The 25,333-nt window shown below is 42.5% G+C and overlaps 1 protein-coding gene across 4 annotated transcripts in view; it reads right to left on the bottom strand.

The window, feature by feature from the left end:
- WDR54 (WD repeat domain 54) overlaps positions 1-25,333 on the bottom strand; it is a 91,113-nt gene that overhangs the window by 64,719 nt on the left and 1,061 nt on the right. Inside the window, exons 2-4 of one of the 4 annotated variants that reach the window (XM_033954459.1) lie at positions 13,986-14,158; positions 11,391-11,626; positions 5,292-5,354 (exon numbers count right to left, since the gene is read on the bottom strand). In XM_033954459.1, coding sequence (XP_033810350.1) covers positions 5,292-5,354; positions 11,391-11,615 — 288 coding nt within the window. In that variant the 5' untranslated portion in view covers positions 11,616-11,626; positions 13,986-14,158. The remainder of the gene's footprint in view (positions 1-5,291; positions 5,355-11,390; positions 11,627-13,985; positions 14,159-25,333) is intronic. The other 3 variants (XM_033954469.1, XM_033954451.1, XM_033954477.1) reach the window with 3 other exon arrangements.

The following is a 25,333-nucleotide window of genomic DNA, read 5'->3' as shown; positions in this document are numbered from 1 at the left end:
CAAATTATGGAAGCCCCCCAGCTGCTACAAGCAGTGCTGGGGCCGGAAGAATTGTCTTAGGTTTACTTTACATAAAGCTCAATAATCAGCTCCAAAAATGCCCACCCAGATAGTGGCAAACCTCTCCCTCAAAAGACAAACCTCAGCTTCCTATAAGCTTGGGCTGGAAAAATTGTAGACGTCTAAAGTACAGTTTCTGTTTTCCTTTTGAAGGCACAATCGGTGCCCCACCCCCGCACACAGTCCAAACAAACAATTGGGGTTTTATTGGGGGGGAGGGTTTAAGCATAGAGTTCTAAATACTGCCTCCACAAACACAGTTCTGGCAGTAAATGAAAAAGAATAATCTCAGCAAAAGAAAACAGTAGCAAAACAATCCTATTCATCAATGTCTACAATTCAGCAATTCAAAATACTTAGCACTGCCTTTAGTACTGCTTAGCAGCAAACTTACCTCCATTAGCTCAGGTGTGGCAAATAGTTCCTCTGGAGCTAGCTCCTCCTGAAGCTCCATTGGCTCTTCCTGGACTGGTGAAAACTCTGGTGTGGACCCAGCTTCTTCCACTTCCATCTGGTCTAAACCATTACCCTCATTTGAGCCTGAAACCTCTTCCTTAGGAAGAGACCTGTGTCTTCTTCCTAGCCTCTCTAACAGCCTACTGAAATCTACAGGTTTTTCATGTGGGGAGCCATGCCCTGCCCTGGCTAAGTTGGATCTCACCTGGGTCTCTCTAGGGCTCCCCTCGTGGATACTAGGGAAATTACAAGGACCACGGCAGGCGTATCTTGAGTGCCACATTGACTGATTTCAGATCCAGAATCGGCCTCCAGTCTTCTGATTCTCATTTGGGCATGATAATGTATATGGAGTATCTGCCAGAGCCTGATTCTTCGTCCAGGGTGGCTTCTAAACTGCTAGATCCAGTAACTTCTTTACTATTGCTTGGACTCAGAATGCCTTCTCTGGCTTCCCCACTGGAGAATCCACAAATAGGCCTGGAATTGGATGAAAGAAACTCAAGCTTGTAACCCTCCTGAATAATTTCCAGGACCCAGAAGTCTCATGTGATCTTCACCCAAGCCTCCCAGTAAGCTAACAACCTCCCTCTTATCCTTGGAGGTACAGCTCCTGACCTGGTGTCAGAACTGTTTCTTGGGGGCTGCCGCAGGGCATGATCCTGAGGACTGGAAATGCTTAGCACCTTCAAATCTCTGTCTCAAGCCTTGAAAAGAACTCTGGACCAAAGGTCCTCCCGAGTACTGGTGAAAGCCAAATACCAGGAAAATTAGCTTGACCTGATCCTCTAGGGGTCCTTGGTCTGCTTTCTGGTTTACAATCCTGCACACCAAAGAGCAACTGGCCCTTAAAAAGCAATTTGCTCAACTTAGCAGCACACAGATGATCCTCGGCCAGCCAGCCAGCCATCTAGCACAAATCTGGCATGAATCCTTAGTATCCTGGCTTGAGGAGTCCATCTAGATCAGGGATCTCAAAGTCTCTCCTTGAGGGCCGCAATACAGTCGGGTTTTCAGGATTTCCCCAATGAATATGCATTGAAAGCAGTGCATGCACATAGATCTCATGCATATTCATTGGGGAAATTTTGAAAACCTGACTGGATTGCGGCCCTCAAGGAGGGACTTTAAGACCCCTGATCTAGACCAATTTTTAGTCAAATCAAGGTGTTTTGAGGCAGATAGCTTTAATTTTAAAAAATCAGGAAATCCAAGATGGCCACCGCGGTAGCAATTTTAGCGCCAAAAACAGCCTGTGGAAGCTAAATAAGGGGTCAAAAAATTTGAGGCATAGGATTTTAGAAGTGGGGGACCCTCTCCCTAGCACCAGAAACCTTTAAAACGCACTTCTGGAGACCTTCCTCCCCCCCCTAATTTTTTTATCGTAGGCTATCACAGATCTATCTACTCACTGTGCATGCTGATTCTGGGAGATGCAAAGGGCTGAAACAGCAGCCAGAGAACTTCTGTCTCAGATAAATCCAGATAGCTTGCTTCTTCAGACTGCCCCTCAGTCTAACCAGTTGGACTTAGACCTCAACTCCCACTGGAACCCACATGGGAAGTAGGGGGACGGAAACGCAGTCAGCACCTGATCCTGGTGAATGCCATGGGGCCACTCAACCTGCACTCAAGCTCTCTGTGGACAAACCTGGAGCGATCCTTGCTCCCAAGAAAATGGCCCCTGAGCTCCCGGACTGTTAATGCAGGCTGGCCAAGCAGGCTGCCTCTTAGCTACAGATTACTGCCCTCAGAGTCTGTTTTCCTCAGTCAGTCTGCAGTCAGAGATGTCCTGAAACTAGGAGTCTCTGCAGCACTGAAGAGCCTCATGACCAGATAAATAAAAAACCCGAGATTAAATGAAAAGTAAACACAAACATAAAGGCTCCTACCATCTCGTGTATAGACAGTAAAACTGAGGAGTTACAGGACAGCCTAGAGCAGCGGTCTCAAACTTGCAGCCCGCAGGCCGATGCGGTCCTCCAGGGACTATTTTGCGGCCCGCAATCTGTCCTCTCCACTTCACAAGTTTTCCGATTGTGGAGAGGACAATCGCGTACAGACTGCGACTGCTGTAATTGGACTTGCGTCTCTCTGAAGGGAATGTCGGCAAATGGTTCACGGCTCGCCTAAAGCAGGGGTCCCCAATCTGCTTCCCTTCCCACTGCCCTCCCCCAAGCCACCGTAATCAGGGAACAGGCCAGCGCCAAGGTCTTAGCTCTCCCTGCTCATCTTCCCCAGCTTGGAGCCGACCAATTCTCGCCACCCAACGTCAATTCTAATGTCGGAGAGGAAGTTCCAGGCCAGCCAATCGGTGCCTGGCTGGCCTGGAACTTCCTCTCGGATGGCAGAATTGATGTCGGGTGGTGAGAATTGGTCAGCCCCGCGCTGGGGAAGATAAGCAGGGAGAGCTAAGACCTTGGTGCTGGCCTGTTCCCCTATTGCAGTGGTAGCGGCCTGTTCTCCAATGGTGGTGGCTTGGGGAGGGCAGGGAGAAATAAAGAAAGAAAGGGGGGACAGAGAGACAGAATGAAAAAAGGAAGACGGGATACAGACAGAAAGGGGCGTGGAGACAGAAAGACAGAAAGAAAGGGCGGGTATGGAGAAAGAAAAGGGGCACGGAGAGAGAGAGAAAGACAGACATATAGAAAGAAAGGGGGCATGGAGAGAGAGAGAAAGAAAGAAGGGGACAGGGTGAAAGAAATAAAAAGTTGGGGGAGGGAAGGATACAGATGCCAGGCCAGGGGAAAGGAAGGAGGGAGGGAGAGAGAGAAAGGAAAGAAAGAGATATCAAACTATGGAAATAGGGACGGAAGAAGAGAGAGATAGAAGGGAAGGTAAGACATGGAAACGTAGATTTTGAAAAGAAAGCAGAAAAATTGAATATTAAGTTAATGCCAAAGATGGATCCAATGTAAACTAGTTCATCAATTTTACAAATTCTTTAGGGCTTCAGACATGCCATTACTTGTTCACTGATATTTTTAGCGATACAAAATGTATTTTATATGGCTATGGCTCTGGCTTCTTCATTTGCCCATATATATTTATTTTTTTGCAATTTCTCTTATTTTTTATATATAAAGTGCTTCTCATAAATAGTTATAAAAAAGTTAACTTATCTTAGCAAATTGTCATTTCCTTAATAGGATCGGGTCGGGGCTTGTCACATCGACATGTTTCGCCGTAAGGCTTCTTCAAGATACAGTCCCCTATAGAAATGAAAGAAGACATTATAATTCCTATCCCCGTGTATTCTATGGCAAAATTAATACATTTTAAGAGGACCATACAGCAGATACCTCCGCAGCCATATGCTCACCCTTTTTTTTCAGTTCAAACAGACCATCCCGATATCCAAAGCTTTCTGATCTATCAAAGATGGCTGCGGCGTCTTTTTTCTCAATTTAAGTACCACCCCCACAAATTGAGAAAAAAGATGCCGCGGCCATCTTTGATAGATCAGAAAGCTTTGGATATCGGGATGGTCTGTTTGAACTGAAAAAAAAAAGGGTGAGCATATGGCTGCGGAGGTATCTGCTGTATGGTCCCCTTAAAATGTATTAATTTTGCCATAGAATACACGGGGATAGGAATTATAATGTCTTCTTTCATTTCTATAGGGGACTGTATCTTGAAAAAGCCTTACGGCGAAACATGTCGATGTGACAAGCCCCGACCCGATCCTATTAAGGAAATGACAATTTGCTAAGATAAGTTAACTTTTTTATAACTATTTATGGGAAAACTTTATATATAAAAAATAAGAGAAATTGCAAAAAAATAAATATATATGGGCAAATGAAGAAGCCACAGCCATAGCCATATAAAATACGTTTTGTATCGCTAAAAATATCAGCGAACAAGTAATGGCATGTCTGAAGCCCTAAAGAATTTGTAAAATTGATGAACTAGTATATTATGTTAAATATGGACTAATGCTAAGGAAGTGACTGGACATTTACTTATAAAGATGGATCCAACGCAGCAAGTGAAGACGGAGAGAAAAACAGTCAAAGGACAAAAAGGCCCTGGAAACATAGTTAAAAGCACAGAAAAATAAAGTTACCAGCCAACAAAGGTAGGGAAAATGATTTTATTTTCAATATAGTGATTGAAATGTGTCAGTTTTGAGAAAGGAAAGATATTAAACTTTAAATGTGAGGGCTGCAGAAAAAATAGTTAATGACAATTTTGCATGAGGTAAAACTCTTTGTAGTTTATAAATCTTTCCTTTAACAGTTAAAGGAAAGATTTATAAACTATAAAGAGTTTTACCTCATGCAAAGTTGTCATTTCTTTAATAAGACATTAACTATTTTTTCTGCGGCCCTCCAAATACCTACAAATCCAAAATGTGGCCCCACTAAGGGTTTGAGTTTGAGACCACTGGCCTAGAGAGATGGGAAGTGGAATGAAAAATGTAAATGAGGCTCTCTACACAGGATCTTGTGATCCTGCCATCTGTTCCAGAATGATGTGCCTACTATATTAGAAATATAATAATGAAACTACTAAAGAGAAGTGTACTTTATGTTACAGCAGAATTCCTCAGACAATCTGACCTAAAATCCCAACACAAACAGGTCCTTCAGGTGGTCAGTAAATGCCAGTATAGATCAACAGTTGAGATTACAAGTGGAGGTAGCATAAGCAAGCCACATTAAGGAGGGGAAACCCAAGTCAACCTACCTCAATTTACTTTTGAACAATATAAAGTTCAAGTTTATATTTGTGTCTATTCTCAACATTGTTAATTTAGAAATGAGTCCAACCTGAATTCCCTTCAGCGAAGTCAGAACCAGAAGAGCTCGATATGGCAAGACACACCAGGATGCCTACAAAAAAATACACAGCATTTTCCATAAGGGGTATCCACTGCCACTGAATCATACTAAAGTGTTTCAAGCACAGAACTGCGAAACCTGAAAAATAGGATTAAAATCTTGCCTGCACCAATTGCTGAAAGCAAATGGTATTTGTACTCAAATCCTTTCCCTTCCTGTTTCTATCACAGAAGTGCTTTCTACAGTTCATATTTCTTTATTTGCATTTTATAATTACAACTCAAAAAAAATTATAAAGAGAGATTAGGTTCTTACCTTGATAATATCTTTTCTAGTAGATAGGTTTGTCATTCTGGACAGCTGGATATTCTTCCCATGCTCGAGAGTCATGCAAAAGGAATCCTTTCCAAGTTTTCAACTCCTCCTCCTTCTACCAAGGGCTCTGCTGCCCCTTTCAGTTTGTACCAAAGCAGGCGATAGCCTTATATAGATACACACAAGAAAGAGGGATATGGGAAGACTCCCCAAATACAGTGTTGTTTTCCTCTGAACGTATAATGAATATATTAAACATTGCAATGGAATAATCTAAACTTCAGAATAACCATGCAAATCAGAAACATACGAGAGTTCAAACATTGCCCCAATGTGCTATATTGCAATACAATATTCTTCATACCCTTGACTGACATCAAAATCTCAGCCTTGACTTGAACCATCTGATTGAGAAAGTAGGCAGGCAGAGAAATAACTGACAAGGCGGGGTTCCAGAATGATCTATCTACTAGAAAAGAAATTAGCAAGATAAGATTCTAATCTCTTCTTCTAGTGTAATAAGTGTGTCATTCTAGACAGTAAAAATGTACAAAAGCAGTCCCAAAAATCTAGGGCCGGACCTCTGGGCCTGCTCATAACAGGAGGCTTGACTTCTGCTAGGTCCTGTGAATCCCTGATAGGATCTCTGAGCTGAGTCTCCTCCAGAGTACTGTTGAAAGTGATTGGAATTACAAACTTTAGACATCCCAAAACCTCTAAAGGCTCGCAGTCTGCTGTCAGGCAGAGATTTGGGTCATACAGACCTTTTCCAAATAGCATCTGCCCTTTCAAAGGGAGTCTGCTAAGGGTAGCCTTGAAGACGGAAGCTCCCACCCGTTGCCTGATCCAGAGCATTCTGCAGGCTGAAATGGAATAAGCTGAGACTTTGCTCATGACTCTGATGCCGAAGTGAGCATCAGCCACCTAATCCTCCCCTGTTAGCATAAGCTGGGGCAAAGGCTTGCCCTCTGCCAGGGTAAACCTACAAGCGCATGCCACAAATGAAGCTGCTGCAGCTGCTTTGATTCCTAAAGCCAAAGCTTCAATCTGCCATTTTAGGACCACATCCACTCTGCGATCCAGCGCATCCTTTAATGCTACACCTTCCTCACTTGACAGGGATGTGCACTTGGTTACCTGAACCACCAAGGAATCCACCTTAGGCTGAGTGAACATCTGCTGACATTCCTGTGCCACAGGATACAGCCTAGACATTGTTTTGGCTACCTTTAAAGAGTCTTCAGGAGCATCTCATGCTCCGTGACTAACACACTCATATCGGGATGCCAGGAAAAATATGTGTAACTAATAAAAAGTCACTCCAAAAATGATGTAGAAAATGAGTTTAAACTCAAAATATTATCAAATTGTAAATGCAATAGAATTCTGCTCAGAGATATGAAGGCTGCTCTCTCCGCCTCACCCACTAATCATTGCAGTGTTCAATAAAGCTTCACTCCAAGTCGTATATTCATAAATTATTCTATTTGCTAGCTTATGCAGCTATGCTGAAACTTCTATCGCAGTTTTATGATAGAAAAATGTTAGCTTGGACAACTAACTGGTTCCGACGTGCCACATTTCGGTACTGCGTCAGGGAACCGACAAACAAAGACAGATTTAACTGGAGATGAAGTCGCACTATATATTGAATATAATTTAAAGTTGCCATTCACAACAAGGTGTGAATGGCAACTTTAAATTATACTCAATATATAGCTTTATTGAACACTGCAATGATTGGTGGGTGAGGCGGAGAGATCAGCCTTCATATCTCTGAGCAGAGTTCTATTGCATTTACAATTTGATAATATTTTGAGTTTAAACTCATTATCTACATCATTTTTGGAGTGACTTTTTATTAGTTACAGTTACTTCTTTAGTCACTCAACAATAATATTATAGTTGAGTCAATTACCCCTGTAGTGTTTATTGACTGGGAAAAATAGTGGGCTGCACTCTCACTCCACTGAGTGGAAGGAGCCTGATGGGAGACTAACTCTCACAGGGTCAGTAATGATCTCTAATAGTGCTTAAGGCTTGAACAGCCAATGTACAGTGGGATCTTCCCCTTGTTGAGAGCTCCCACTGCATCCCGAGTACTCGCTCTTGTGACCCTATATCTCTCAGCAGGGAAGACTCGCTCTGTGAGAGCAAAGGCATACAGACTAACCCCTCACCTTCCAAATCCCTGCCAGAAAGGTCCACAGGAAATTGGTCAGCTTCCGGCAATGTCACTGATTTGTCCTGGGTTCCCAAGCCTCCTCCGTGACCCCTGGCTTGCTGCCAGACTTCATATGATTATCCTGGCTATCCAAATAAGCTCTCCAGATCAAATTAATGAGTTCAGGAGAAAAGGTATTACTAGGCAGCATTGAGCCTATGTAACTCCGGCTTATGTCTCTTGGGCTCCACAGCTCCCATGCTCTTGTGCTTAGGTACATTGCTGTTCCAGGATCTGGAAGGAATTTTCTCCTGGCAGATAGGCCCCCAGATGCTTCCTCAGCCCTAGAGACCAAAGGAGAGGCTAAGCTGAGCACTCCTGCCTCCCCTTCAAGTTCTGTATTGCACATGGTGCAAGGGCACTCTTGAATGGACCATCCAGAGCAACTCTGGCATCTATTAGGGGTAAAAGAGCCTGAGGACTCCATTCCTGCCAGTTTAAAAAAAACCCAGAAAACAGGATTTTAGGAGGTGGGGAAGATGATAAGAAGTGGCAGAAACTCTTAAAACCAGGATTTTCAGAAATCCCCCCACCCCCAGATTTTGCCCATAGGCTGTAATAGCCTTATTCACTATGACATGTACTCTAAAGGTGCTGCAGCCTGCATGAACTCTATGTATTTATTTATTTAATTTTCTATACCATTCTCCCCAGGGAGCTCAGAACGGTTTACATGAATTTATTTAGGTACTCAAGCATTTTTCCCTGTCTGTCCCAGTGGGCTCACAATCTATCTAATATACCTGGGGCAATGGGGGGGATTAAGTGACTTTCCCAGGCCACAAGAAGCAGAGTGGGTTTGATCCCACAAACTCAAGGTGCTGAGGCTGTATTTATGGGAGAAGAAACTCTGCCTCAATTAGCCATTCCTCCCAATGCTGAGATCTGGCTGCCAGTCGGACTGAGGTTGGCCTGATCCTCAACTCCCACGGAACCATGCACACGAAAGTGGAGGGGGTGAAATCACAGCCGGCACCCTGAAGAACCCTGCTGAGTCCCCTGCTGAGCTCCCTGCAGATGCCTAACAGCCTGAGCTCAAGCCCCTGCAATTCAGTAGGCGAGTTAAGGAACCCCAAGCTCTTCTGCAGGCTGGCCCAAGAGATTAACCTGCCAGCTGCAGACCCAAGTCTGCTTCTTCTCCATGCTTGCTGAGTTCTTCCCCTGAACTGGGAAGTTCTAGTGCACCAATAGCCACAAAACCCAAGAAAAATCCTGAAAATAATAAAGAAATAAACAGAGAAGACCAGAAAGACACCTTCCTGTTTGCGTGCACAAGGGAAAACTGAAGGGGGCAGCAGAGCCTTCAGTAGGAGGAGGAGTTGAAAATCTGGAGTGGATTTCTTCTGCACAGCTCACGAGCATGGGAGGAATAGCCAGCTGTCCAGAATGACACACCTATTGCACTAGAAGAAGTTAGGCCTAGATGTACTAAAGTCAGCGATCCTCAAACGATTGTTGATAAACTGGTTTTGACTGGTTTAGCGATGATCAGATTGGTCGACTCAATCGGAAAACGGCTCACCACATGATTTTCTATAGGATTGATCATTCTTTGATCTGGCCATGCAAATAAGGTCATAATGTTTAAAAGCCATGTATACTAGCAGAGCGATTGATGCTCTAACATGGCTTCCCGATGCACAAAAAAAGTGATCGCTTTTAGCGATCCGAAAAAAACAACTGGTCAAGAGACCAGTTGCTTACCTATCCTACCAATGCAAAAATATTTGTAACATGCCATACCTTTATTGTTTAATGAGCACAGATGCTGTTTCTGCCCAATTAAAAAAAAGAAAAAAGTCCCCCCTGTCAATGACAGCCCCTCTCAAAATCCTCCAGATAAACTGGCACCAGGGACCGACTCCCCCCTTCACCAGCAAAAATTGGCAGGAGGAATGCCCACTCCCTCCTACTACCAGATGTTCCCTCAAACCACCCCCCCCCCACCCACCCAGGACTTTTGTCTGAAGAAACCAGAGAGCAGAAGAGAGACTCAGTCTCTCCAGCTCTGAGGCCAGCTGATCCAAACTAGCAGGCCTTCTCCTCCTCGGTGCATCATGTGATGAACAGGGAGGGGCTAAGGCATCTGAGCCAATCAGGGCTTTAGTCCTCTCCTGCTCTCTTCAGACAAATGTACTTGGGGGGGAGGAGTTCGGGAGAGCATCCAGTGGCAAGAGGGAGTGGGTATCCCTCCTGCCTTTTTTTTTTGAGGGAGGGGGAAAGGGGTAGGAGACGGTTTGTTGGGGTGATGCCTGGCATCTGGTGGCAGGAGAGAGCAGGAATCTCATCTACCTTTTTTGGGGGGAGGGGGCTGGATCGAGAGGTAGAACTTGGTGCAGAGGAGGATACCCGGTAGCAGGAGGGAGTGGGCATCCTTCCTGCTGTTTTCACTGTTGGGGGGGGGAATCAGTCCACGGTGCCAGTTCGTCGGGGGAATGTTGGGGAGGGCTTTTTTTCTTTTTAATGAGACAGATATTTTGCATGTGCAAAACACGCACAACATCTGTGTCCATTAAGAAAAGAAAAGGTTTCCTGCCCCGAACAGCTGAGTGGCAGGAGGCTTCTCCTGCAGGTTCTGCACATATGTGAGAGTTGTTCCCACAGCAATCAATTGGATGGGAGCGATGGGATTATGATGAACCGCCACGCAAATCATTTGCATGCAAAATTTTTTGTGCATCGGATCAGAGCAGACTCACGCAGTCTTACCAATCCTATTTAGTGCATCTAGCCCTTAGTGACATAAGAAATAAAAATGTACAAATCATGGCAATGAAGAATTCTTTTTAACATATGCATTCAAAATGAGAAAATGTTTGCTTTTCCAAGCTTCTTTTAAGGTAACGCTCCATCATATTTTCACCACAGATGAACACCCATTAGTAGTATTCTTCCAGTTATTCAAAATGAGCACAATTAAAACCCTATCTCAATTCCTATTGGTTTTTAGGGACAATATTCAAACTTTTACATAGGTAGACCTATTTTTATCTGCATAAAGAATTGGCCCAACTCAATGCAGGTAAGAATGCCTGTGCTGTGAAATAGTGTGTATACTTTCCCATGTGAAAGAAATGTGAAGATTTCATGTTCAAATCTCTGCAGGTAATTTACCATGTGACCATGTGTACTTTGCACCTGCTCTGAAAAATTTGATTGCTTCCAATTTTCAAAGAGAATCTCACCAGGGGTTTCATGGTTTTTAATCTTTATTTGTTTAGATTTTTTGTGAAATTATTATCAGCACAAAAGAAGACCCAAGTCCATCACAGGCAGTTGCACAATCCAGGGGTTTCATTTTAAATTAAAAGTTTTCAGGCTTGCAGGGATACAGCTTCAGAGCCAGTCTCAAAATTGCCCCCATGCAATATGGGAAGATAAACTGGGAGGAATTTTCACACTGCCCACATCAGGACAAAGTCTGCAGGTACATTTTTCATTAAAAAAATGGGGATGAAAGTAGCAAAATGCAGAACCTTTGGAACAAAAACAATGGCCATATCTGGAAACGTATACGGTAGGGTGTTAGCCTTATTTATCTACATTACCTGAGTTATCACAGAGGAGCTGACAGTTACACTGCCCTCTTTGGATTGCAGCTGGCGGTGGGAAAAATTGAGTCCATCAGTGGAAGCGCTCACCATATTTACGGTGTTGCCATGCACAACAGTGAAGTAAGTCAGGTTTTTATCCAGGATTGGCAGCACACTCAGGTTGTTATAGAGTGCTGAGGCACTGCTTTTGATCTGGATGCTCTTTTCCTTACGATACATTTTGAGCCTAGCTAGTAAGATAAAAAAAGCAAATAATATATAAAATATATAAACAAATAAGCTGTGGCATATTTAAAAATAAAATTAGAGAGATGGACTGAGGTAGCAGCAGCAATACATAGAACATAGAAACATGATAGCAGATAAAGGTCAAATGGCCCATCCAGTCTGCCCATCCGCAGTAACCATTATCTCTTCCTCTCTCTAAGAGATTTCACATGCCTATCCCACTCAAACCTCACCACAAGACTGAATGATGGTTGAGTCCCCAGGGTTTGGATACTCCAGGAGAACTAGATATCTTCTGATTATTGTAGATAAAGATCTCTTGTGCAGAGAGCACATGTATTCAAACCATTCTGTTCCTCTGTGACTCTGAGAAGGGTGTCCTATGTTCACCCATTCAGTGGCATACCTGGCCTGTTGGCTACCTGGGGCAGAGCATCCCCCTCCTTCAGGCAGTAGGAGGGTATGCAGAGCGGTCATGGTGCTACAGTCCGCATGTGCATGGCCATCAGCTCTGCTAGTTCCTGCCCTGAAACAGGAAGTTGACATCAGAGGGAGCAGGGGCCACTCCAGCACCCACAACTCCATACACCTGGGATGGACCGCCCCCCACTGCCTCACCCTTGGTACACTAGAGCAGGGCTCAACAAATCCTGGGCACTAGGTCCCCATGGAGAAACATATGCATTCAAAGTACCCCACTGAGAAAATGTTTACATTTCCAAGCTTCTTTTAAGGTAACGCTCGATCCTAGTTCCACCACAGATGAACATCCATGAGTAGTATTCTTCCAGTTATTGCAAAATGAGCACAATTGTCCCTTTAAGTCCTATTGGCTTATCTGCATAGAGAACTGGCCCTACTCAGTGCAGGTAAGAATACATGTACTGTGAAATAGTGTATATACTTTCCCATGTAAAAAAGGAAACAAGCTAGCATACCACTATAACCATGAAATGCATCACACTCTTCTATCACGGTCTCAGAACTGGAGCCTACGCAAGGTATTTATATCACAAACTCGAGTGATCAGCGTAGTACTTTAGCTCCCTGCTCCAATCATTGACCGCTTAGGTTTTAAAACATATAAACTTTAATAATTTAATCTTAAAATATTTCTTGTAGAAAACTTTTTTTAAATATATATACTTTTAGTTCATTTTATTTTAATTCAATTTATAGAAAACCTCACTATCAGTGCAAATTTGCCCACTTTGTATGCACTATTAAGGATTTGAAAAAATGACAAGCTACTTATCTTTAAACGGCGCTTGTCTCTGGATATGTTTTTTTCAGCAGTGCTCAAATAGTTGCACAAGCCAGTATTACACAAGCCGACGCGGCCAGCGTTTCACGGACTCACTGTTTGTCCGCTGCTTCAGGGCCAGCACTACGGCATTCAATTAGCATTCAGTTCCAACGTTGGAACTGAATGCTAATTGAATGCCGTAGTGCTGGCCCTGAAGCAGCGGACAAACAGTGAGTCCGTGAAACGCTGGCCGCGTCGGCTTGTGTAATACTGGCTTGTGCAACTATTTGAGCACTGCTGAAAAAAACATATCCAGAGACAAGCGCCGTTTAAAGTAGCTTGTCATTTTTTCAAATCCTTAATAGTGCATACAAAGTGGGCAAATTTGCACTGATAGTGAGGTTTTCTATAAATTGAATTAAAATAAAATGAACTAAAAGTATATATATTTAAAAAAAAGTTTTCTACAAGAAATATTTTAAGATTAAATTATTAAAGTTTATATGTTTTAAAACCTAAGCGGTCAATGATTGGAGCAGGGAGCTAAAGTACTACGCTGATCACTCGAGTTTGTGATATAAATACCATGCGTAGGCTCCAGTTCTGAGACCGTGGTAGAAGAGTGTGATGCACTTCATGGTTATAGTGGTATGCTAGCTTGTTTCCATTTATTATTTACTACCACTTGGGATACTTGTTTGTAGATTGTACCCATGTAAAAAAGGGACAGAGTTAGGTTCACAGAGTAAAAGGAATGTGAAGATTACATGTTCAAATCTCTGCAGATAATTTACCATGTGTACTTCTATAACTGATATTATGCAAAGGTCAGCAATATAAGAATTCCATCTAGACAGTGAGGAAAACATATTGTTCTCAAAAGATCACAAAAGCACAAAATTCATCTGCATTATACGTATATGATTCTTCATTCCATTACCACAACACATAATCTCGACACTATAGCATCTCTTCCCAATCTCTGGTGACATCTTTTCTAGCCAAAATCACTACTATCATATCCACACTGTAAGCTCACATTGTCCCCTTAACCCACCCCACACTGGTGCTAACCCCACCACCTTTAGCCAGCACTCTTTCTTCCTTTAACATACCTTTTACCTCAGAACTGGCCTCAATAATATCCTCCGTGCAGCCAAAGAATGCGCCCCTCACAATCCAATTCCTGCTACCATTCTGAAGCACTTCATTGCAGTTTTTGGATCATTCCTTCACTTGATGGTTATGAATAGCCTCAGCTACGGCATTGTATCCTCTGTATGGAAATCTGCAATTATTCAGCCCAAAATAAAAGATCACAACCTGCCTACTAATTCCTTTTCAAACTAATGCCCAGTTTCATTGTTTTTCAAGCTAAAATTGTTGAAGCTATTGTTTTTTCCAATCTGTCTAACCTTGTTGAGAAGACAAATGTATTATATCCACATCAAAAAGGAATCCGACACCATTCCAATGAACTTTCCTTGATTGGCCTTACCCACCATGACCACCTTAAAACCATTCTCCTGATTTCACTGCAGCCTTCGATATAGTTGATTACAATCTTATGCGCCACAAACAAACTGAAACAGGGATAAAAGATACAGCATATGATTGGTTCAAATCTTATCTCACTAACAATACTTACCAGGTATTGTTTCAGATAATCTCTGCATCTTTTATCACCCAATGTGTGGTCCCTTAGGACTCCATCTTGGCATCAATGCTTTTCAACATTTTTATGGCTCCGTTGCTAAGCCTAGCTTAATCTCTCGGATTTACCGCATTTGTAAATGTCGACATCCAGCTTCTTTGCCCAATTGATCCTACAGACAATACCGATATCTTGCGTATAAATCATTCACTCCAAAATTTTTCATCATGGCTACTAGACAATAGATTATCCCTTAATTCCTCAAAATCCAAAGGATTATTTACCGCTTTTGATGCTCAGAATTTAGTTTCCCCAATTCATCTTTGTAATACACCTGTACAAATGGTTTCTTCTGCCTACCACACCCTTTACTTATTCAAAACCAGGCTGAAAATTCACCTTTTTGAGACAGCCTTCTACTCATAACACTACTCTGTCCTTTGCTCAATCACTCTAGCCAGAAATTTTATCATCCCCTCTAAATGTAACCCCAACCCAGGCATCCTGTTTGTCTGTCTTGATTATTTAGATTGCAAGCTTACTCGAGTAGGGACTATATCCTTTGTGACTCTGTACAGCGCTGCATCTGGTACAACACTCTAGAAATAATTAATAATAGTAGTAACCCAAAGTTGTTTTTACAGATTACGAATGATTCGTTCAATTAAATCACTCCTTGAAGTTTCAGCCATAAATATCACTCTCTTATCATTAGTCAATTAGACTACTGTAACACACTATACCAAGGACTCAGGCAAAAAGATATTCAGCGACTCCAATTAATACAAAACACTGCTGTGAAACTAATCACTAATGCACGCAAATACAATCACATATTCTCTTGTCTCAAATCCTCCCACTGGCTTTCTATTTTGTATAGATTAATCTATAAAACACTATTTCTGGGTTTCAAGATAAAACAAACAGACTCCTTCTTTTCTGGACCACTTTATAATCTCCTAAAATCTGACTTGTACTTTAAGTTCTTCACAGAAAAATCTTCTAGTTGTGCCAACACCTCGGCAGATTACTTATGATACAACCAGAAATAAAATATTTTCCATATTAGAAGCCACTCTCTGAACACTGCCAATGCATCTACGGCATATTCTATGTTGGACAACTTTAATGCAGAACTCAAAACTTTTCTATTTGAAGATGCATTTAATCAAATATCCTCTTTTGTCCGTTAATTTTCACTTTTCGCTTAGTATTTTCAGCCAAGATCTGCCAACTGGCTGGCCTGCACAGATGAGCGACATCGCTCTTCTGTCCTTTTAACTGTCCTCCACTTTCCTATATGTAGCTCTTTTTTCCCCGACACTCCCTATGCACTTCCCCCTCCAGACAGCTTTTTTTTAAATACTATTTGTAAATCACTTAGATGTTTGTTCATGGGCGGTACATCAACAAATGCACTTGGAAACTGGATACTGGAGCCCAGGATTTATTGCCCACCTCTGAAACTTATTATTGTTGGATAACACTAACATGCATGTTTTTTGCTTCTGTATTGTAATTTGGCTCTCTATGTAATCGTGAGATGTGTGGTGCATGAAGCTCGGAAATCTCATGGCTTCAAATCTTGCAGGACTTGAAACTGAAGACCCAAACTTCCTATACCATACAGTTCAAGATTACACTAAAGCTGAATCACAGTGGGTGCTAGGAAACATGCAAAGGCAGCCTGTGAGGTGAACGGAATAAGTAGCAATGGTGAGAGAGAAAGAGAGTGAGTGATGGGGTTAAGAGTGTAGGTTAGGGGTAGGCAATTCCGGTCCTCGAGAGCCGGAGTCAGGTCAGGTTTTCAGGATATTCACAATAAATATGCATGAGATAGATTTGCATTTCAAGGAGGCAGTGCATGCAAATCCATCTCATACATATTCATTGTGGATATCCTGAAAACCTGACCTTGCTCCAGCTCTCAAGGACCGGAATTGCCTACCCCTGGTATAGATTGAATGCGGGGGGGGGGGGGGGGGGGAGGGGTGAGTATGTGCAAGCCAGTGAGAGACTGATGGAGACTCAGGTTTTGGTGACATGTGAAACAAAGAGGCAATGGCCTCTTTGTTTCACCTATCTATAAGGTACTGTCATATATCTGATAAGATGCTTTGCAGAGAAAGACTATTGGTTTTTGTCAGTTATTTGCAGAGGCACTGTAAGTAACTGATTTACTAAAGTTTCCTTGCCCAGAGACACAAAACAGGAAGTACCTATAGTAAGCCAGTTTCTAAAAGAGCTATTGCTGATCTGGAAAAGGATGCCTTCCCCCTGCCCTTCACCAGGAAGGATGTTGGAAGGATGGGTAGGGAGAAGCAAGATGTGTGTCCACTGCTAGCACCTAGATTTTCTGAAAACTTGTCAAGGCATGCACTAGTGTACCCATTTCTTCACCCCCAGAACAAGTAGCACAGACATACTAAATATAACAACAGAATAAGACCACTTAGCCCCTCCAGGCAGCCTGTTTTCCCCTCCTGTTGTAATAACAAACAGGCTGCTTTATCTCTTATTTTACTTTGCATCCACACAACTAAGAATTCTCTGAGGTCTGCTGAATTTTCCTAAATCTATGACTCCTTTGGATTTATTAAAAAAAACACCTGATTGAAATTTCCTTCTGAAGCTATTCTGCCTATCAACAAAATGTATTATTTGCCTTCTAAGAAAGATTTAGGAGTAAATCCAGAGTTGGAACAAATTAATATAAATGCTCAGGAAAATTTAAACGCTACGGATTTGCTTGAAATAAGTTTATCCGAAACGTCCGAAAGAACCACTTTACTAGTATCATTTGTATTTGAGAAAGATCTTAATGCTATTTTTTATTGTATTTCTGCAATTCACAAGCATTGTTCTTTGGTAAAAAAAAGTGTGGATGTTTCTGGATGTTACCCGGCAAACACAAGAACGAAGAAAATTATTTCTAGCAATGAGATCTGAGGCACTGACTTTAGGTGCCTCATTTCTCCTGGCTTATCCTTGTAAGTGTGTGATTAAATACCTAGGAGTAAAATATGTTTTTATTCACCAGAGCAACTGAGAACATTCCTGGATTTGAAGAAATTGGTGACTTGAAATGTTAAGTTGCATTTAGAACTGCTGTTATGGAAAATTAGGACCCCAAGCCCCCACTTGAAGGAGTAGCTTAAAGCTTAGTTCTGTGGGCTGAGAACCTGGAGAACTGATTTCAATTTCACTGCAGCTCCTTGTGACCCTAGGTAGGTCACTTTATTCCTCATTGCCCCAGGTACAAACCGTGTCGAGCTCCATTCTCATGGAGATGATGCGGTATATAAACTTAAGGTTTAGATTAGATTAGATTAGACTGTGAGCCCACTAGGGACAAAGAAAGGACCTGCATATAATATACAGCATGTAAACTACTTTGGTTGTAACATTGAAAAGCAATATATCAAATCTGTGACTTTTACCTTTTTATGTTTCTTCCGCACATTCATCATCATTTCTAAGAATAAATATTTATTTATTGCTTTTCATTCTTGTAACATGTTACCTTATTCTGGAACTTCCTTTTTACTGAAATATAAAGGACTTATGTTCATATCTTTGGAATGAGTTCAAACTTGTATCATATTTCCATGCTGATATCTTATTTCTCTTCTAGATATGGAGAACATTGTATTTGCACAGTACTCCTTTCTTATGTTGCCATCTAGTGGCTATATTGAAAATCTGCACTTTTTATATACAGTATCTGTCAAAAGTTTTGAAAACTTTGCTTTGATTAGTGATCAAGGGCAGGAAGCAGTGTAGTGTGGGAGAACTGGCTTTGTCCTGAGTGAATCCTCTGTTTACTTAGCAACTCTTAGCTAGACCTGTAGTTCCAGTTGCCCCGATTCAGCTAGGTGCTGAAAGATTTCTTTAATCTAGTTATATATTGTATATCAATTACATTTTCATGAACTATTAACATCTTATAAATATTTTGGGGGGACCATCCGAATGTGAGCATTAATGAAGTATTCTTTAAAACCAGTTCACTCCAATCTCATAAGTCCAATTTGTAAGAGCTTGTAAGAGGACTGAAGCACTGCTCCTGAGTATTGAATTGGAATTGACTATCCCCTGATACAGCACAGTTGCACAACATAGTACAATGTTGGGGTACTGTAAGAAAGTATGGATTTCACAATCAAAGTGTTATTGGATATAAAAAAATGAAGATGTGGCGGCGGAGCAAACCTAAGATGGTGTCTTGAAGCTGCCACGAAGACACTGTCGCCAGGAAAGACGTTTTCTTCAATTTTACCCGATGGTCAAAAAGAAAATCCAAGATCCGGGTGTTCCCAGAAGTACTTGTTTCTCTTAACGGGCCGATGGACGTTTTCGTGGAGCGCGGATCCCGAGTTGAACAACCGGAGGGATCTTCAGCTGGAGGTGGCTCGCGGGCTGAAGCGAGCGGATCCTCTTATCTCCGGAGGAGCGGAGCCCACCAAGTCCCCCAGGAGCTACGGAGGAGATCTTGGAGGTTAGACCGGCCCTGGGCGTTTCCTCTCTGCATCAGCAGAGTGGGTCTCCTGATCCTGTGCAGGAGCAGGAGGATAATTCAACAAGTCGGGTGGAGGAAATGGAGCAAACCCATGAAGAGGAACTGGTTCGAGTTTCCTTGATTGCTGCAGCTCAAGGTACTTTGCCTATTTTGGGTCCTAGAATGGAGTGCCCCCTTCCTAAGGTCATTAATATGGAGATAATTTGGGAGGCAATTTCTAGCCTACAACTTTCTCTGGGTAATCAAATTCAGCAGTTATCTACTTCTTGCATGACGATGCTCTCTGAGCACACAGAAATTAAGAACAAATTATCTACTTTGAAGAACAAAACGGCAGACTGTGAAACTAGATTGAAAAATTTGGAACTGCAAGCTTCAATTTGGGTTAAAGATAGTGGGAATTTGCATTTTAAGAATGAAATGTTGGCGAATGTAACTAAAAGATGTAATCTTAGGATTATAAATTTCCCAAAAGTTTTTTCTATTTCAGCACAAGATATGTTTAAGCGATACCTGAATGAGATTTTGAAAGTACCAGAGGCTTCATATCCACCCCTCTCAAAAATTTACTATTTGCCTGGGAGAATAAAATCTCAAGTTGCTAATCAGCAGAATTTATCTGCTGATAGCCTTAATTTAACTAATTTCCTAGCGAGGTCTGATAGTGAAGCCCAAGTTCCGGCTACTCTTTTGGTACAGTTTGCCATAGATTACGACAGGAAATGGTTACTTAAACTGTTCTTTAAATATAGAGATGTTTCTTTTATGTCGTATAAAGTAAGAATGTATCCTGATGTATCTAAACCCACCCAGAAAAGAAGAAAGCAATTTCTTCTTTTGAGACACCAGGTATTGCGGTTAGAAGCAACCTTCGTTCTACGATATCCATGTAAATGTGTAATGGTATATAAAGGTAATAGATATGTATTTTATGAGCTGTAGCAATTATCTAAATTTATTTCCACACAGTCTATGTCTGTTTCATGAGATTTGTACTCCAGTTAATCTGCTCAATTGAAATTGCTCGGGGGCTATCAAGTGCCATCTTTATTTTCCTAATGTTGTCTTTGATAGTAAAAGTTTAATCAGTCATTTTATAGGTCCGTCCCTCTTAATGTGGACCAACTAACTTTGGAATGTATTATTTTACCTGCAATTATTATGCAAGAATATTTTGATTTTTGCTAATTAGCTATATTTCTGTTTCCATGGTATTTTTCTTTTTGACTTGTTTTATTGTTATATGATGAAAATATAATAAAGAATTAAAGTAAAAAAAAAAGAATGAAGATGCTATTAACTTTTGAAATACTGAAATATTGAGAATAGTTACTAAGATAAGTTCTTGGTGAATATATAAAGAAATTATAATGTAGAGATATAAAGATTATAATTATATAAAGTTGGACTTTAAACAAAAAATTGGACTTATGAGGATTGGAATGAGCAGGTTCTGAAGAATACTTGATTAATGCTCACATTCTGATGGGCCATAAAAAAATGTTTTTAAGATCTGGCTGCAGTTTCAGCCTAAGCAGCTCCCAGTACAAGCATGGCACAGTGAATACAAGGCTAAAAGCCTATGAGAGAAAATCAGGGGAAGGTGTCTTTAAAGTGATTTATTTTGGGTGCTGGGGCTAGAGCTAGGGACCCTACCAATGAAATCCTATTTTCAGAATTTTGTGACCCCTAGTTTAGCTCCCATGGGCTATTTTTGGTGCTAAAATCGCTGCCAAGATGGCTATCTTGGATTTCCCGATTTTAAAATATACGTGTCTATCTGCCTCAAAACACCTTGATTTCGCTTAAAATCAGATGGGACAGACTCCTCAGGGCAAGATACATTGGATTCATGCTATATTTGTGCTGGATGGTGGGCCGGGATTGTCCAAGTTCCATGGACAGCAAGGCACATGAGTGGGGTAGATGGGAGCCAAGGACTTAGCCTCTTATAGTAACCCTGGGGGTGTAGGATTCCAGATGGCTTGAGATCCAGGTCAAAAGTCCTAGTTAGAGCCAGGAAATGTGTGTCCCCAGTGAAAAACAGCCACACACCTGTTGTAAAATCTCAGAAAAGAACATGGGAGCAACTGCAAGAGACCTTGGGGTGTTCTGGGCATGATTTTGCCCAGAATTCATCAATATGCTGTATAAAGCATATTTGTTTAACAGTGGCCACATGGAACCCTCGGGGATCATGGCAATGCTGGTGCCAGGGTCTCTCCCCCCTATAGGTGCAATTCCCCCTCAGCAGAGCCATGCACAAGAGATGGAGGTTCAGCAGAGGACTTGGATGATCTGCATTCAGTTTCCATGCCTTTACTTTCCCAGTCTGGGGGTTCTTCATCACATCTGAGAGAGCCGGATCCTGAACAAGTGGTGGCTCTGGATTTTGGAGAGGATCCAACTGCACAGGCGGTTTAAACCTTCAGCGATTTTGGAGATAATTATGGAGTCTCTCCAAGAATTAAAGCTAGACTCCACAGACCTCAGCTACGCAGTGCTCGCTTATGAGCAGCACTTAGACTCAGAACACATGCTTTCTCTCACATCACATTACTAAAATGTTAACAGGTCTCATTAGGAGGTCTCAGAAGGGCCCCTTCAGGTGGCCAAGACCATGGCAAAACTTTATCCAACAGATGCTGATTTTAACCCGCTATTTATCCCACCAAAGGTGGATTCCTTGGTGGCACAAGTAACTAAGCGTATCTCTCTCCCCAGTGAAGGCGAAGTGGTGTTGAAAGATATCCACAACCGTAGGATGGATTTTGTTCTCAAGAAACAATTAAGTCTGCAGCTGAGGGATTAAAGGCAGCGGCATCTTATGTAGCACACGCTTGCCACTCCAAGTTGCGCTGTGATCCAGAGGCAGATGTCGGAAGGGATCAATGGTTTTTCTTGTCAGGAGTGGATTATGTAGCAAATGTTCTATATGATATCTTCAGAGTATTGAGCAAAATTTCTCCATATGCCATTTCCACCTGAGGAATGCTGTGAATCAGAAAGTGGATATGGGACTCATTGTCCAAGGTAAGCCTAAGCAAGTTACCCTTTAAAGGACAATTGCTCTTTGAGAAAGGTCTGGATAACCTCATGGTCAGTGTGCAAGATCACAAACCAAAGTCTTTATCAGACAGCAAACTGAGAACACCCCTGGGGGTCAAGTTGAGTTAATTTTCACAACTCTAGGAGTTTTCACCAGTACTTGGGAAAATCATCGGTACAGAAATCATTACAAAGCACGAGGCAGAGATTTGGTGGTGCCCGGTGCCCCCAATCTTCAGAATTATGCCCCACTCCCACCCCCAAGAAGCAGTTATGATACCAAGGCAACATTCAGACCTCCAAGGATTGGTGGGAGGTTAACGGCCTATTGGGAAGTGTGAGTGTACCCACTTCAGACCACTGGGTACTGGAGATTACTCAAGAGGAGTACAAGCTCTTTTGTCTCCTCCCAAACCTTTTTGTGGATTCTCCAGCAGGGAAACCAGAAAAAGCAGTCAGAGTTTGAGCGACAGTTCAGAGGCTACTGGATCTAGCAACCACAGAAGCCTTAACAAAGAATCAGGCTTAGGCAAATACTCCATATGCTTCAAGTTTCAATTTATTTGATATACCGCAAATACAACCACAGTTAGTCTAAGCGGTCAACTTTCAGAAAAGCCACCTGGAGCCAACACAGTTCCTGGAGTATCTAGGCATTCTGATAAACACAAAAGGAGAACACAGTTTTTCTGCCAGAAGTCCACAGAGCAAAACTTACGTGGCATATCAGGGAGTTCTCGAGACAGGCCAGCACTGACAGCTTGCATTACCTGCAGGTGCTGGGGTCAATGGTAGCGGCTACATATTTGGTTCCCTGGGCAAGGGTGCGCCTATACCCTCTCCAGGATGCGTTTTTATCCCACTAGTGCCCGCAAAGGGATACGTTGTAGATGCATCTACCTTGGACAGCAGAGGCGCACCTCAGTCTGAACTGGTAGCTGAAGCCTCAGTCTTTGGCCAAAGGAGTTCTACTCCGCATCTCCTCATAGGCGATTCTGACTAGAAATGCCAGTATGTACAGTTGGGGAGCACATTGCAAAGAGCATCTGATTAAGGGACGCTAGTCCTCCCTCCCAGAGAAAGTGGTCAATCAACCAGTTGGAGCCGAGAGCCACCTGCCAGGCGCTGCAGACGTTAATAAGCACATTGTGGAACAAAGCTGTGCAAGTTCTCTCAGACAAAGCAATGGTAGTAGCCTATGTCAAGCAGCAGGGGGGCACTAAGAGTGCTGCTCTACACCTGGATGCTCCAATATTGTTTTGATAGGCAGAGATCCATCCACTGTTTCTCTTGGCGGCACATATAGCAGGAGAGGACAATGGAGGCTCTTGAACAAACTTGATGGGCTGAAGTTAGGACCCAAAGTTGTGAACTGGATTAGAAACTGGTTGACGAACAGACACCAGAGGGTGGTGGTTAACGGAATTTGCTCAGAGGAAGGAAAGGTGAGTAGTGGAGTCCCTCAGGGATCAGTGCTGGGGCTGATCCTTTTCAATATGTTTGTGAGCAACATTTCTGAAGGGTTAGAAGGAAAGGTTTGCCTCTTTGCTGATGATACCAAAATATGTGCAGCACAACAAAGAAAAATGGGGAGACCCGATGATCCACAGTGAAAACAATCCACCAATGAAATTGAAACCAAAAACTGTGGATACAGATGTTCTGGAGATAATTTATTAAACACTGACATATAAAACCATGAAAATTCAATTAAAAAGTACAATGCTAAAAAATATTGTGATAAAAATCCAACCGGTACTGAGCAGACTTGCACAGCCTGTGTCACGTATATGACCATTCAGTTGAGGATGAGCTGGAGTGAGTTTCGACAGAGACTTCAGTAGATGCATAATACTGGGCAGAGCTCTAGGTTTCTGGCCCAGAAATATCTAAGAAAAAGAACAATTTAAATTAAATCATTAAATTATAGAGAGAATGTATGTTTGGGCAGACTGGATGGACCATTCAGGTCTTTATCTGCCGTCATTTACTATGTTACCATGTGCAAGTGGATTTTCTCAGCCAGAAGACCCTAGATCCTGGAAAATGGGCACTCTCTCCAGAGACATTCAACAAAATTGTGAGTCGTTGGGGGCACCTGATGTTCGATTTGATGGCATCAGTGGCCAATAAGAAAGCAGGTTCTGTTCTTCAGTCAAAGATTTGAGCCAGGAAGTGACGGCTTGGACGTCCTGGTGGGTGATGGGATAATCGCACGCCAACAACCCAGCGGCGACAATTCGGTGGAAGACAGAAGTGCGCAGGGGAAAAAATAATTTTTAAAGAGCTCCGTCTGGGGGTTTGGGGTGGCAACCCCCCACCCCACTTTATTGGTTAGTGTTCACGCTGCCGTTGCGGGGGTGGGGGGGGGTGAAACCCCCCACATTATAGATACAATGGAACTTTTCCTGAAAAAAATCAGAAAAAGTTCCATTTTCGCTATAATGGAGGTTTCCAACCCCCCGAACCCTCCTCCAACAGCAGCGCAAACACTAACCAATAAAGTGGGGGAGGGGGGGTTGCCACCCCAAACCCCCCATCAGAGCTCTTTAAAAATTACTCTTTCCCCCGTGTGCTTCTGTCTTGTGCCGAATTGTCGGCGCTGGATTGTCAGCACTCCACTGTCTATGAACCGTCCTGGTGCAACCTTGGCCAAAGGCAGAGCTTCTATATGTCTTCCCTAGCCCATGATAGGCAGAGTCTCACGAAGAATAATGTCACACCCAGGGCTGGTAGTTCTGGTTGCACCAGACTGGCCAAGGTCTGTGGTACACAGATCTGATATATCTACAGAGGGGCCAGTGTCTCAGATTACTGTGCCATCCGGGGTTGCTCATACAGGGCCCTATCGCCCTGGAAGATTCTGAACACTTTGGTCTTACAGCATGGCTCTTCAGCGCACAACCTTAGCACACAAAGGCTTTTCTGATGTGGTGATTGCCACCCTCCTATGATCCAAGAAGCAGACAACGTTAGCTGCTTATGCAAAGGCCTGGAAGTGCTTCCAGATCTGGTTAGCATAGAAGTGTGAGCACCTGGTCTCAGCTCCAATCTCTTTGGTCCTAGTATTCCTGCAGGAGGGTCTTGAAAAAGGCCTGGCAGTGGGCTCCCTCAAAGTTCAAATAGCAAGTCTTTCATATTTCATACCAGCCTGTAGTTTCCCACTTCTCTGTTACCAACCCCATGGAACCTTACATATATAAAAGAGAAAAACAGAGGGCTCAGAAAAAAAAATAAAAATA

This window comes from Geotrypetes seraphini, chromosome 1 (assembly GCF_902459505.1).
Source record: "Geotrypetes seraphini chromosome 1, aGeoSer1.1, whole genome shotgun sequence".
NCBI lineage: Eukaryota > Metazoa > Chordata > Amphibia > Gymnophiona > Dermophiidae > Geotrypetes > Geotrypetes seraphini.
This window is presented reverse-complemented; position numbering and strand designations above follow the sequence as displayed.